At 39.4% G+C, this 15,425-nt stretch overlaps 1 protein-coding gene across 2 annotated transcripts in view; it reads left to right on the top strand.

Annotated features, from left to right (window-relative positions):
* The window catches only part of mast2 (microtubule associated serine/threonine kinase 2), a 198,278-nt gene that overhangs the window by 28,985 nt on the left and 153,868 nt on the right, over positions 1 to 15,425 (top strand). For both annotated transcript variants that reach the window (XM_030728312.1, XM_030728310.1), the window contains exons 2-3: positions 7,506 to 7,656; positions 8,395 to 8,582. In XM_030728312.1, coding sequence (XP_030584172.1) covers positions 7,506 to 7,656; positions 8,395 to 8,582 — 339 coding nt within the window. The remainder of the gene's footprint in view (positions 1 to 7,505; positions 7,657 to 8,394; positions 8,583 to 15,425) is intronic.

The raw sequence follows: 15,425 nt of genomic DNA, 5'->3' as shown, positions 1-15,425 counted from the left end.
ACATTTAGCCCACTTAGTGTCATTAAGAAGTTGCTTATGTTGAAGTAAATGCACATGAAGTTAGCGATGCCTGGAGCCCAGATGTTTTCCTTTTGATGGACTCAGGTTTGACCTTTGTTAATTAGGTGGCAATACAAAAAAATCTGAATACATTTTACACACAGGTTTCTTTTTATGTCAGGATCTCAAAGAGTTATTTTTTCTTTAACTACAGGAAATATTTTGATTGTGGCATTTATGTTCATTTAATTATTTTGTTCTCTGTGCTGTTATATGTATGACTGAGGATTGTTATTTGGAGTTTTATGACTGTTGTTTTTTGAGTTCTAGTTTTGCATGTGGCCAAACAGTTTTCCACAAACCACAGCTGAGGATAGGCAGCATTTGTCCCGGCATGCTTCACGCTCGTCTCTACATTTGGCCTCCATCACTCACATCAATCTGACTACTTTCCTCCTCTTTCCTCTCTTGTTGCTTTTGTTTTCGTGATATTCCTTCCTGCATTTTCTTCTCCGAGTACATTCTTATGGCTCAAGCACATCTGGAACACATCAGCCCTTGTATCAACTGTGATTAACATTTTTTTATTTACACACATGCATCTGCACACACATCCTGAGATCTGATACAGCACTCCAGCCTGTTTCCCCACTGACAGAGAGGAAGCAGGTATGATGCAACATTTTCCTGTTCAGACAGAATTTGTTGTTGTATAATTTCATGATGCAACTGGCTGAATTATGTCAGCTGGCTTAGCAACTCAGGGAAAAATTGTTCACCTTTAACGGTGACACACTTGGCATCAAAGTCAGAAGGGTGGGTTCAGAATGGATCTGTCTCTTCAGTTCTCTCAGTAACCCGTCTTAAACGCTTGTTTAAATATCAAATAACTTTTTGGTATAAGCTAAGTGTCCATATCACAAGAAAAGACAGCAATTAATTGGATTTTAATCTCAGTAGCTTTAAACAGTCGTGAAAATGAAACTGATAATAGGGCAGGGCTGTCAAACTCAATCACAGAACGGGCCAAAATTGAAAACAGTCTAAGTCACGAGCCAAACAGGATTAAGCTTTATTGAACAGGATAAGACTGAAAATATTTTAATCAGCAGTATGAATTTGAATGGCCACAATACAGAAACTTTTCCCTCAACAAATTAAATAAAATATATAATATTTTTCTTCAAAAATAACATCAGGGAAAATGAGAGCAGTTCAAGCTGATGAAAAGTTGCAAATTTCCTTTTTGATGTGACATCAGCAAAAAGTCCAGAAACAAGAAACGACACATTATTTAATTTAATTTTCTCTCTTATTCTATTTCTTTCTTACTTTCCATGAACTGAAAAATTTCCTCAAATTCAAAAGGTATTTTATCCAGAAAAGACTGAAACTGCCAGTGATTTAAACCTTTCCCTCCTCTAAAGTTCACTGTCTGTGTTACGGTGCTTAAAAAACGTCCTGTCTTCAGGACGTTGCTGCGCAGCGTTTCCTGCTGCATGACGCAGTGATGCACTGTCAGCTCACCTGTGCAGGTCTTCCTCTGCATCTTCTCCTGCAGCCATCCCGCCAATCCGCTCTCTTCCCCGCACATCACAAGCAGGGAAAAGAGACACACGGTCTACACATGTTGTTTAGCTTGTGTTGGGATGTTTTGTTCTTGGAGTGAAACAAGAACAAAACAGGTCTAAAGTGCACTGTTATACTTGGACTTGTGCATCATTGATGATTTAATGAAGGCTGTCATTAAATCAGTGAAGATACACAGAAAATGATGTCAGACACCAACCAAAGTGACAGAACAAAATTCTCGTTCCTTATGCAGCAGGTTTGTCAAAGAAACTGAAGAATTTTCTCCAAACGCTGCTACAAAAAAATTCTACTCTGCTCCAAAAATGTAAATCACGCATCAGGTCTTGATGAATGAAATATTCAGGTTGAAAGTCTTTACTGATGTATATTGTGTAATTTGTTCAGAATAAAATAATGCAACAGTCATTGGAAACCAAAACCATCAACTCTTTGATGTCTGGATAAAAAAAATCACAGCAAAAATCAAAGTTAAAATTGTTCAGGTGTTTTATCAGACATCTCTTTGTTGTGAAGTAAATATTTTAGCATTTAAAAGTAGCGGTTTAGAAAACGGCTTAAAGGAAAGGTTTGTGTTATTGTAATGCCTGTGCAGTTATCTGTAGTGTATTATGTAGTATGTAACATCCAATAAACCAAAATACCAAAAAAATCAAAAGTTAATTTTTTGACCACTAGGCTCATAAAAACAAAACAAACACATTCATGTGAAATCATTCGGGTATCTGAATCAGGTGACATCTTGTATTTCCTGCCTGGATGCATGTGTCACATGTCTGTAGTAAATGGGCAAGGAAAGTTCAACATCTGAGAAGGAGGAGAATTATAGATACTTCTGCCGTGGTCAGCAGAACACCCACAAATGGTGGATGCTATGGCAGTTTCCCCACTAAACAAAAAAACTGATGGCAACAAGAAACCCACTGTTTAACACATGCGCTGTGCTGTGTCTTTGCATCAGCTGTATTATATTTAACTTACAAGCCCATGTGGTAATTCTGAGGCACTTGCTCAGCTTACTGAATCAACAGTTATTCTACCCTGGCTGAGTTTGTAAATCATGTTTTGGATCTTTGGGTGTCTTTTGCTGCCAGAGTAGCAATACAAAAGACTTATTGCTTGAAGAAAGAAAAAAAAAAAAATTGCTGTGTTGGCTCGAGCTTCACTGAAATCTTGAGGCTGCGGGTGAGCTGCTCTGTTCTGCTCTGCCTGTTCACTTGCTATCTGCACTGTGGGAGGCACAGTGCCACTTATTTAACCTGTTATCCACCAGTAACCACTGACAACCTTTTCTGTTGTTTTAAATAATGAGAGAAACCCTCAGCAGCGAGCTAAGCTGGGAGCTTGTTCTCAGCACCTCGTGGTGACAGATGTGATAGATTGTGGATTGGTGTATGTTACATTAAAGCTCCATGGGACATGACAAAAGATTAATGATGGCCCAAATGCAATGCAGCGGGAGCAAGTGTGTGGAGGGAGCTGTGAGTTGGAGGAGGAAGAGAGAAGAGAGGAAGGAGAAGAAGCTTGTGAAAAGCTGGTTTTACTTCCTTCTTGGGGTTATGTGTCTATTGTTTGTTGAATCATGTTTCTAAAAGCTTTTTCGAGTACCCATGTGTGTTATAATTTTCACTGTGGTGGAGTTAAAGCTCCAGAGCTTTAATTTTTTTCTTTTTAACCACTAAACTCTGTTATTTATGGCTTTATTTAATACCATACCTGTCACTGGATTTCAAAGCTCTCAAGAGGCAACAGAAGACCTATCATTTTCTTTTGGTTAAGTGATCTAATTAGCTTGCGTACCCCTCTGCATAGGCAAATATCTATTATGATAGACGCAAATGCAGTACTAGGGATGTCCCCAATAGGGTCCCAAAGCTGCCATTTTTCTGGAACTGAAGGGGGGGGGCAGCATATGCCACAAATGTTCTAGTCTGTCTTTACATGTTGCTGCAGAAGAAGAGGGATACATTTTTTTTATTACTCTATACCTGTGGAGTAGTGTAAAATAAGCTTTGAATGAAGGGATAGCTGCACTGAGCTCTGAATTAAGAGAAAAATCTGATTCAGATGTGGGATGTACAGGGTTGGCAGGAACAATAATGATCCAACCCAGCAACTCGTTATGATTGGCAGTTTCTTATATATAATAGTCACAAGCAAGTTAATTCTCATGCCCTGGAACCTTCCATCCCTTCTAGCTAATTATAAAGTAATGTCACTGCACCCTTCTTTTTTTTGTCATTCCTTTCATACATTCATTCATAAACTTGCTGAATCTACCTACAGATCTACAACACATGCATAATATGCTGTTGGTAGTCTACATTGCAAAATGCCTTGTTGAATAATGATCAGTTTTGTGTAGCAAAGACTTTATGACAATTAGGTGGCAAAGTCAGAGGCTGTAAAAATGAAGTTGATGTCAAAAACTGCATTTTTTGGAGTAGCCACTAGATTCTGGCTCCAAAAAGAGTCAATCCCCATAGACACCCATGTTAAAATACCCTATTTTACGTGTGTTTACAGCTAGGAGAAAAAATGTCCATTATCCCCCTTTGTAAGAGCTGCAACAGAGTGATTTTTTTAAAAGACTCATTCATCTGGATTCAGCTGATTTGATTGACAGCTCTCTTCTAGGTCTCACCTTCACTTTTTCAAGTCACTGAACTGGACCCTTCTCCCATATTTGTGCTGTTTTTAATGGAATTATCTCACAAATAGTGTGACAACTGTGTGGTACAAACTGTCCAAGGAATTTGTGCGTCAAGTTTGAGTGACAATTTAGTATGTTACTAAACTGTAACTTGACACTTATTAACACGGATATGCGTTTCTGAATGTGTAAATAAAACAGCCCTCCTGTCCTTTACCTGATTTCCCTTTGCAAACAGTAACCATGTCAGTGTTTTGTAGACTTTATATTGACAGGCGGGTCTGTTTGCTTGTTCCTCTCCATTGGTGAGGCAGGTGGAACTAACCAGCTGCATTAATAACTGAACACACACATCACAGTATGTGCAGCCCTTATCTGTCTTTACTGTATTTCCCAGTGTCACTCACCTGCTGTGATACTCGGAGATGTGCAGTATGTTTGATCAGCAGATTGTTGTAATCACACATTTCCTCAGCAGATTAATGTCTTCCACCTGCTGGTTGCAGTTGGAGCTGCAGCAAGTAGAATGGGAGTGACAATAAATTCAAATGTATTCAGTCAGTGCTGCAGTGCCCTGCATGTATTACACTGAGCTTCCGTCCCCACGAGACATCCAGTCATTAGTTGCACAGACTTGGTTGTAGCAACTCAAGGTGTCCATCAACAATGGTGCAATAATACATAGTAATCAGTCTTACCAGGCCAGGAAGAGTTGTGCTTTCATTGCATGTAGAAACAGGGACTGTTATACTCTTCAGAATCTTCTACATCTGCTGCTTCTTTCTCCTGCTGGCTGTACTTCATTTATTGCTCTATAAAAACTAAGCAATTTGGAAATGTGAAGCCTTATGACATTCTTCTAAACTGTTATTTTTAGGCCCCAAACATGAAATAATGCACTCATAGCCATGGAACAACCAAGTTTGCGTTTTGCCTCTCATCCTTTTAAATAGAAAAACAAGTAAATACAATAATCATTTTCAGACATTTAGCAGAGAGAGAGAGAGACAGAATGCAGGAGAGAGGGAAGAAAAAGCATAGAAGAAAGTGTTTGTATGAATGGGTGAACCAGAACCGTTCCATTTACAGACTTTTTTTTTAATGTAGCCTGTGGGATGCCACCTGTTGGTATTGGACTCTGCCTTATGAAGTGTCAATACAATTTAGGCCACAGCTATGTTGTTGCTTTGTGCAAGGACACACACACATGCTGATTGCAGCTACTATAATTTCACTCAGTAGTCTATAAGTTGACATATTTTAGGAATACAACAGTTAGATGGCCAACTCCTGCTTGCCAGCAGTGTAGCAGTTCATGCATGCATGTGGTATATTTTCAAATGCCCTAATCATTGCTATTGGACTGTTTTTGTATTTCTTTTAAGCATTACTGTTGTGTGATTCCTGGCAACAGCAGCACATGAAAATATGTTGTATACCCTGATTGTGCCTGCTGGAGGATACTGTTTAGCTCTTCCGACATCTCTTCTTCTAAACAGTCTTGTAATCGCACACATTAGTCAAACTGCCAGAACAGCTATTAAAGTAACTTGAAGCTAAAAAAGGACAAAGTCAAGGTTTTGTGCTGGATTTACAAAGTTTTTTTGTCTGCAGTGTTTTGATGGGGATCTAACCAGAAAACGGTCACAGCTCAGTGCAGGATCGGACGATTGGGGGGGAAGGGGAGGGGGGTGTTCCCAGGTTTTGGATGACCGTTAGCTTGCTAGTGCTAATGGCCGCTTCCTCTTGCTAATTGTGTTAATGGTGCAGCACTGGGCCATCAACCACTGGCTAGAACCCTGCATGACTTAATATGTGATTTTTGCAACATAATGCCCGTAATGTGAATAGAATGTAGTGTATAGAATTTTATAGGTTTCACATATGTGAGGGAATGTAGTTAAACTGGAAAATATTAATCTTTGAGGTACTGTAGCAAATATGCCAATATGAGAAACCAATGAACTGGTACTGCTGCAACATAAACTGAAACAGATAGACTTGACCTCATGTTTGAGGTCATATTTATTTAGATAAAATAGATGGTAAGCTTTTTAAGCTGTATTTTTATTACAAAATTATAGTACTGAGCAGAGCCTGTATTTGTATATTTTTTTTTTTTAGATAAATGCACATTTAAGTACTACATCTAAACTTATTTTCAGAGAATTCTTCAGTGTCTCATCCCCGCTGAATTCTAGCCATCATGGAACCAGCTGAAGTGTGAAAGTGTTTTGTGAGTCCCTGAACACAGGATGTGATTCTGGCTGAGTGGCTGATGTGAAGCAATACCTGCCCATTAGCTTTAAATGTTAATGCTGCATGGAGGTACTGAATGTTTAACCAGTGCTGATTTACTGCAGCTTGAAGTGTTGCTTACAGGTTGCACATGATTATACTGTGTGTTTACGGCTGTTTGTCACTGTGTTTAGTGGGTTTGAGGGGAGCGCTTCATGTTTTGCTGGAGGAGAGTTTAGCGGAAGTTTTCACTAAATTCTTTCATATGCGTGGCCATCTGGGAGCTGTGCGTGCGTACGTGTGTTGTGAGCTGTCCAGATGTTTCTGGAAAAGCCCTGTCGAGCAGAGAAGAGGATATGAGCCTGAGCAGGCCCTGCTCCCATGGCAACTGGTGTTTCCAACGTCGTCTGAACCCTTTGCGTGTGTTTGTGTGTTGGCTGTGCTTGGGGATGTCAAGGAAGTCCAGAGGAACCTTGTTTTATTACGCTCACAAACTGAATGAGGTTGTCGGCTCTGCAGCTGCACAGTTGTGATGGAGAGACTGTCATATATAGATATATAATAGATACTTTAACTTGTAAACTGCTGTAGATAAAACGGGCTAGTCTAGTGAAAGATATTTAAAAATGATTGAATGAACTGGAAATACATCAAAATCAAGATGTTTAGAAAAAAAAATATGAACTGGAATCAGTGTTTTGGAGAATTCTTTCATCCGTACATTTGTCTGCACTGTCTCTTGTTGCTGATTTGATCTGCTGAATCTCTGAATGCAGCACAGTAGTGAGCAGTAGCTATTCCTTAAAGCTTTTTTTCTAAGTGAAGTTCAAAGTTCTGTACACTGATTTACCCACATCATTAAAAGCACCAACAGGTGGTGTGATTATCTTGTTAGAGTGGCACCTGACAGAGGGTGGGACGTGCTGGTATTGTCGTGGTGCCTGATGCCACGGGATGCCTACAGAGGTGTAGTGGAGCCCATAAGTCTGATGCTTGTTGTTCTTTCTTCCTCTTCTCTCTCCAGAAGGAGTTTGCAGCTCCTCCTCCTCTCCTCTTCAGGAAGCTGAGTAATCCCGACCTGTCACCCGCGGCAACTACTGCTACAAAATCCAAACTGCACCGACAGCTGAGCCAGGATGAGAGCCGGGCCCGACGTAGCAGCATGGCCATGACTGGTAAGAAACGAGTACACACACGTACATATCTGCAAACAGGACAAAATATTGTGATAAACAGTTTTTAGTGTTAAAGAGTTGATGTCTATGTCGTATTAGTTTTTAGGTAGGAAAAATATGGAAATGTGTAATTTTAGTAATAAAACCAGGAGTGCGTTTATTTAACAAAAAAATGAAGTTACAACCATGAGCTTAATAAAGTTATGATTTAATGAGAAGAAGTTAGAAAATCTGACATTTTATAACATTTAGAGAAAAGTGAATTTGAACATTATGCTGTTATCTGTAATATGATATGGATTCTTAATATTGCAAACTGTACTTTTTATATAGAAAGCTTTTGTTCCTAACTAGCAACTCTAGTTACATGTGGCTGATCTCAAGCTGTTTAGCCTTGTTAAACTCCAGTGTTATCCGAGCTTCCCAAGTACAGAGGGTGCCTGTGTTCCTAATATTGAGCCAGTGAAAATTCTGCCTCACTTTAACAACCGTATTTCATCAAACAGAGGTCATGTGGTGACATTAGTTACACATAAAACTGCAGTTTACATGCTCTGATTTGTGTTAGTCTCTCTTGTCTTTTTGTTTTTGAGAATATGAGCTACTTGAGACTCTTTGTGTCTGATGTGGATGTACACTAAACTTTACTGGAGCACAGTCACGAGTAGAACAGAGCACGGTGTCTCCAGGTAACGATGGGTTTCTGATGAGTCTTTCTTTTTGTCCTTCCCTCCACAGGTAAACAGCTGCTGCCTCTGTCCAGCAGTCTGCATGCTGGAGTTAGTCAGCTGGCTTGGCAGGGCAACTCTGGGAGTTTTGGAGGGCCTGGGGCCACAGGGGGAGTATCTGCAGGAGGAGAGGTCAACAACCTGGTCCGTATGAGGAGCCAGGTCCTGGGACAGTCTGCCCCTTCACTCACCGGACTGGTCAGTATAAAGAAAAAAACTACATGCACATGCACATGCACATACACATACAATGGGAATCTACAAAACAAATCATAACCATCCCCAGTTAGACTGAGGCTTGAAGAAAGAGTTCTCCAAAGGTAAGGAGGAGATGTGATTTTCAAAATGTGCTCTGTGCCATTCTAGTTATCTGCTAAGCCCGGTATAGCTGTTTCACATGAATTACTTTATGGAAAAAGTGGATTAGCGCTTCCAACACTTTAATGAAATCATGTGTTAAATTATCAGGCAAATGACTAAAATGACAAAAGTCCTACAATGAGCCATGCAATGTGAAACCTCATGGCTGAGGTGTAAAAATGAGTTTTAAATGTATTTGCAGGGCTTTCAAATTGTTTTGGAGTAGCAGGGGGGTATACCAAAGTAGCAGGCGCCTTATGACCGAGACCGAAGCCATGACGGCAGCAGACGATATGAATAGTCACATGGCAGTCGTGAACCAATCAAATGGCTCAGATTGAAAGAACATAAATATTGCCATGTGCGTCCACATGGTGCTGGAAATGGAGATGACGAACGACGCAAACATTTTTTTTTTTTAGGAAAATTAAAAAGTAGACGGCGCAGAGCGGTGGAGTAGGTGGGAAATGCGCCTGCCGCCGGCATAATTTGAAATCCCTGTATTTGTGTTTGTAGGAACATGAATTCCTTACGTTCTATACACATAAGGAATGTAGACAGACTGTTTAAAGCAGGGGTCTCAAACTCAAATGACCTGGGGGCCACTGATGGCTCTGTCATCACAGTGGTGTTTATATAAGTGGCCTGCATGCTGGGAGTTTGAGACCCCTGGTCTAAAGCCTGCAGACTCACTCTGAGACCGTCCAGCTCCATATGGATTTTGTCTGTTAGACTGACACTGTGCCAGCAGAATGCAGGGAGGTACACTGAGGATGACTCAGGCTTTGTGTGTGTGTGTGTGTGTGTGTGTGTGTGTGTGTGTGTGTGTGTGCGCGCATCAACAGCCACACACACACACACACACACACACACACACACGTGCATAAACATGCACCCCATTCACAGAAAGGCTTGCTCACTGCTGAGACAGAAATGAGACAGAAACAATTGTTCATGATTGTTCATGTGATCTGTATATTTGTCTGTGCATGTGTTTGTTTTGATGGGTCAAAATGCAGCATTGCTGTGCTGACATCATTGCACTGTAGTCTGGATGAATACTGCTTTGCAGTGTGAGTGGAGGCGCTTGACATGGCTGCGATTTCTTTTGTTCCTTTGCTCTACTGTGACCCCTGTTGGTTCTGCAGGGGATTGTGGTACTTTACACTCAGGAAACTAAATTACAATAACTAAGTGATAAACTAATGATAATGTTCACTGGCAGAGGGGTTCTGCTCTATTATCTGTCCAAAATGGAGTCAAATATGTGTGAAAACATTATTTTTGAACCTTTCTAAAAAATAATTTTAAAAGCTTTCAAACAAGGTGCTCAGAGTAGTCATGTAGCAGACTGTTTGTTTTGTTCAGAATGAACACTAGCTGTTCATTCATGAGAGATCATCTTTGTGTTCAAATTCTGTGCCCCGTCAAATGGTAGCATCACAATAACCAAAATGACTGTATGCAGTGGCATTGGAAGTAATACAAAGACACAGATTTATTTATTATTCCAAATAAAGGGTTTTATTTAGCAAGTTACAATCCATTCTGCCTGATATCAGTATATCTGCTTTAAAATATGTTATTTTGTATAAAAATTCTTTGTCTCCTTAACACAAAGGGGAAATAAATTGCAACAAAAACAGAATAAGAAAACAAGTATTTATTGACCAAATTATTAATTTAAAAATAAGGATCAGTATTTGCTGAGAATTTCACAATCCATAAAAATCACTGATGACAAACCACATTAAGACATGTTTTGTTTTTTTGTTGTTGTTTTGTTTTGGTTTTAATAATGGATTTTTGCCCTTAGCCAGCTAATAAAACTGTTTGATGCCACATTTCACATTTTAGAAATAAAATATGATATAATGGAACTTTCTGAGTTAGTGTTTATGATCAAATGTTTTATTTATGATTTATATTTACCCTGATTGAGTCGTGTTCTGCTGTTTTGTGTGTAATAAAGACCATAAGGGCTAAAAAAAAAAAAAGACAAATTCTCCTTTTACAATAAATCAGATATGCAGTGAGTAAGATAAGTGCATATGATGCGGCATTTTGATTTGTCACCAGATTTGGCCAAAAGTAGCTGCTGCATATTCTTGTAGAAAAGCAGTCCTTGGAAGCTAACACATTTCCTTCATTCGGCCTTTAGTGGTCTGTAGATCAGGAGGATCTCCTTCCAGTCTGTGCACAGCATGATTGCAAATGCATATGCAGTGCATACCAGTGTGGATCACATGACCCGCACACTTTCCTCTAACACCAGTTAACACAGGCAGCGTATGCCTGCATGGTAGGGAGTAAAACTGAAACTTAAAAACAAACCTGTTAAGACCAGATGATGCAAAGGAAAATGAAACTAAGTTAATTGGGAGTCTAGTTAGAAATTTGCTAGTGCCCGAGCATGTTCAGGCTGTGATAGCAAGAACCTTAAAAGACTGCAGCCAAAGGCTACCAATAGATGGCAGCAGTGTTTAATAAGTAGAACTTCAACATGGCCTTAATCTCGTATCTGTTTTATGCTGTGCCAACTGTGTGGACAGTGCATTTACAACAATTGACTCCTCACTGTTAATATTTAAGTCCTGTTTGATGAGACTCCCATCTTCAGCATTTTTAATTTCCTCCAGGGAGCTTTAGTACCTTTTCCCCACCCCATACTGTTTATAAACTGTAAAACACTTAAATTACATGTCTAACAGATCTCAGAGCTGCCAGAGATTCAAATCCATCTTTATCATTGTGGTGAGTGTGGAGGAAAATGCATTAAGTTAAAATGAATCATGCAAGTCTCTGAGAGGGCTTGGTCGATGCAGCCAGCTGAAAATTGGACCATGGCTTTAAAATGGAAAATATGATCTGCAGAGTTATTCTAGTTGAGCAAATAATCACAGGCTATTATATTTCTCAAGGGTAACTTTATTAACATTTTCCTTATTCTTGGCAGACTCTTTCCTCCTTTCTGTCACACTCACTTTCATTCCATCTCTTAGTAAACCAGGATTCATACACAACATATTTCAGTCCACTATGAGTCATAAGAACCACTGCTGTCAGTTTTTATATTATAGGGTTTAAAGCTGCATCTTGGGGTTTGAATTGACTTGCATTAGGATTTAGGAAGACCACCTGAAGCCCCCTGGATCACTTGTCATGTTTTTCACACTTCTCTCCTGTTTTTCTGACCTTTTTGTTTCATTCATGAGGCAGTGTTGGATTTCCTTTATTTATTATTAGTGATTTGTAAAGAATCTTAAGATTTTTTTCATAGCTACCACTGTTTGCATTTTAAGCTTAAATGTACATTTCGGGTCATCTTGGTTAAAAAGAGAAGAGACATTAGGTAATGGTTACCACAAAGAGTTCTCTTTTTCAGACAGTTGGAGAACAATCATTTGTACTTCAGTGCAACATCTCAGCCACAACTTCTAACTTTACAAAACTTTCAGTGTTCAGTTTGACACTATCAGGAAGGCGCTGATTTATTATAAATGTACTGTGTGAGTGTGTTTAAATATGCTCAGTTCAGTTCAATGTAGTGCCAAATCACAATATTAGTCACCTCAAAGCACTTTATATTGTAAGGTAAAGACCCTACAATAATACAGAGAAATGTTATGTTACATATTTGCGATACTCCGATGACCCAGTTGTCATTAGGATTCCAGTGTGCATATACACATCTTGTTCTGGTTTCAAAAGACCTGGATAAGGTCTAGGGTGGTGCACAGGTTTGTATGTTCTCCCTGTGCCAACATGAGCTTTTTCTGGGTGCTCCAGTTTCCTCCAGCAGTTCAAAGACATACATGTTCGGTTAACTGGTGATTCTAAATTGGTAGTAGATGTGGATTTAAGCATGTGTGGTTGTCCAAGAAAGCTGATACAGTTCATCTGGATCAGAGACAAGGGATTAAGGCTTAATCTCTTGTCTCTGATCTGGACATAATGTTTTCAGTGGGAGAAACATTTCATCACTCATCCAAGTAACTTCTTGTCAACAAACTTTCTCCAGTCTGAGTGACTGAAGAAATGGTTGCCTGTCTTTCTATATAGGACCTGTGATGGAGGTGCAACCTGTCCAGGATGTAATGCACCTCTCACCTTATTACACTTGGTTCAGGCTCCAACCTCACCACTTAGATAAGTAGTAACAAGATGGATGGATAGATGCATAGATGCCATTTTGAAGCCTCAATGTTAGTGTTTTGGCCACATAGCCTCTGAAAATGGGGGAGTATGTATAATAGCTGTAATTCCTATGTGGATTATGCAGTACTTTTGTTCAACCCATTGATTCAAAGCTGAAGGCCTGCACTTCAATCACATCTTGTTTCATTTCATAACCACTGTTCTGTTGTACAGAGACAAAATTACAAAAACTGAGTGTGTCCAAATAGTCCATCCCTGCCTATTAGTGGCAGAAAATTTGAACTGCAAAGCTCATGTATGTATTTCTTCTGTACCACACACAATTTTATCATTATTGACATGTTGCATGTTTTCCACTTTTTTCCTCACAATCTTAAACTTTACCATGTAACAATAGCTGGAGAAAGGAACATATAACAAACTATCTAGAAGTAAAGTCTGGACCTTTTACAGTTAGAGTACAACAAGAGCCAAAATAACCTCCATCATCATCATCACTGTCAACAGATTGACTAACCCTAATAAAATGCAAGTTAATATCTAGTAATAGTAAATTAAATAGTAGTAAATTAGCTGTCCGGCCCAACTGGCATGGCATCATTTTAAAATCTTTGTAATGCAGCTTCTCAAAGAGGATTGGTATTGAAGAATTCATTTGTCCCCTAGGGGTTGGGGTTAAAAAGTGTGCTGCCAACCCTGTTTCTCTTCTCTGTCACGTACTTGTGTTTTTGTGCATATTTTTGTTCCTAGGCTAGCAACCAAGCATTGCCTGGTAAACCAATATAAGTGCCAGGTGGTTTGTGTGTGGTTTTATAAAACAGTAAAAGTGCTTCTAAGTGCTCGACCCATGGACAGTGTGTGGGCCTCCCGGTACTTACTGTCTCTTTGACCAATCAGCTTCATTCACTGAAGAGCTCAAACTTTGAAATCAATTTAACATAGTATTAGCTAGTAGAGGGAAATATGGCCTTGAAATTATATCCAATATTTTATGATATTTGTGATAATATTTATGACAATATAGAAAAAACACACTGAACAATGTTTTATCAGTACTTGCAGTTTTCAGTTTAAGTAAATGAAGGGCATTTTCCATCCTTCTTTTCTAATGAACTGCTGTCATTGATGACAAACGACCTAATTCAAAGCGTGACTCTACTGAAACAAGTTTCCACCAGCAGCAATTGTAACGGCACAGCGGAAGTCAAATGTAAACACATAAGTAGTCCTGGTAGTATTTTTTCCTGGAAATTTTAAGCAAAAGTACAACATGACTATTTAAGACTTTAATAATAACTAAAGTATCTTAACCTAGTAGCTCTTCAGGAGCCTGCACAGTATTGTCACATAATTAAAGTTAAAAGTATTTTCTACCCGGGATGTTGTATCTTGGGTCGAGCTTTAAAGTTCGGCTGGCTTCCATGTAATTGCATCAGTGAGGTCCATCCCCTGTGTGCTCTTCCTGTCATATGGGCTGCAACTAACAAGTGCTCCATGAAACATAAACGCATGTTATAGCAATGATATCATGATACTTTTTGTATCACATAAAAATGTATGCTAGTATTGTGGATGCTATGATATGGCTTAGCCATTTTATTAGCATTTGTTTGGCGTGAAGAAGGCAATGGAAGACTAAATAGCAGAGTGCTACTGTATTGCAAGAGTACAGCATTATTTTTGGCACATTATCATTAAACATGTGCTGAATCTAGCAGAGGGGAAGGCACGTGAGTAAATCACAACTGCATTCAGGTGGATACATAACGTTGTTCTATTCTGTTTAGCTTACTACTGAAAAGAACCTGCACTCAGTCTCTTCCCCGCCCTCACTTCCAGTCCTGACAGTCTCTCTATGATCTGGCAGGCCTGCTGGGGTAGCTGCTGCTTTTGGGCAGTACCAGTTCCATGTATGTATGTGACTTTCACATGCAACAGTGTTTATGTGGGTCACATGTGTGGCAACATTCATTTGAATGCCATAGGAATGTTTTCCAGCACAGCATTGCACTGTAACAAGATGTTCACCTTCCAGCCTTCCTAGTGTTACTGCAGGAAATTGTCTAAAGTGAAAAATGCACCCACCACCATCTTTAAACTTAACAATTTAACATGTATCTTGTTACCTATTTATCTTAGAAGCAGAGCAGTGTTATAACATTCAGCACATAGGCCGTTCTTTGTGAAGTACACCTGCTGCCTGCAGGCATCAGGCCTTGGCCTCAGTGATGTCTACCATGCTGCTGCATTAGAGCTGCTGAGGAACAGGCTGAGGCAACTCTTAAATATACATGAGAACATGTAGATTAATTGCTGTGCTCGCACCTCATCTCCTCCACTGCAACTAATGGAGACAGTGACAAAGAGGGCAGGTGAAATGGCATGACCGACTCTGATATCAAAGATGGGTGAGAAAAAGCACTGATTACGAGATGTGGGCAATATAGCTTCAAAATAATCAGGATTTTTTTAAAGAAAATTTGATATTAAAAAACAAAACAAGTGGTGCTGGGCACAACAGAC

This window comes from Archocentrus centrarchus, chromosome 4 (genome assembly GCF_007364275.1).
Source record: "Archocentrus centrarchus isolate MPI-CPG fArcCen1 chromosome 4, fArcCen1, whole genome shotgun sequence".
Lineage (NCBI taxonomy): Eukaryota > Metazoa > Chordata > Actinopteri > Cichliformes > Cichlidae > Archocentrus > Archocentrus centrarchus.
This window is presented reverse-complemented; position numbering and strand designations above follow the sequence as displayed.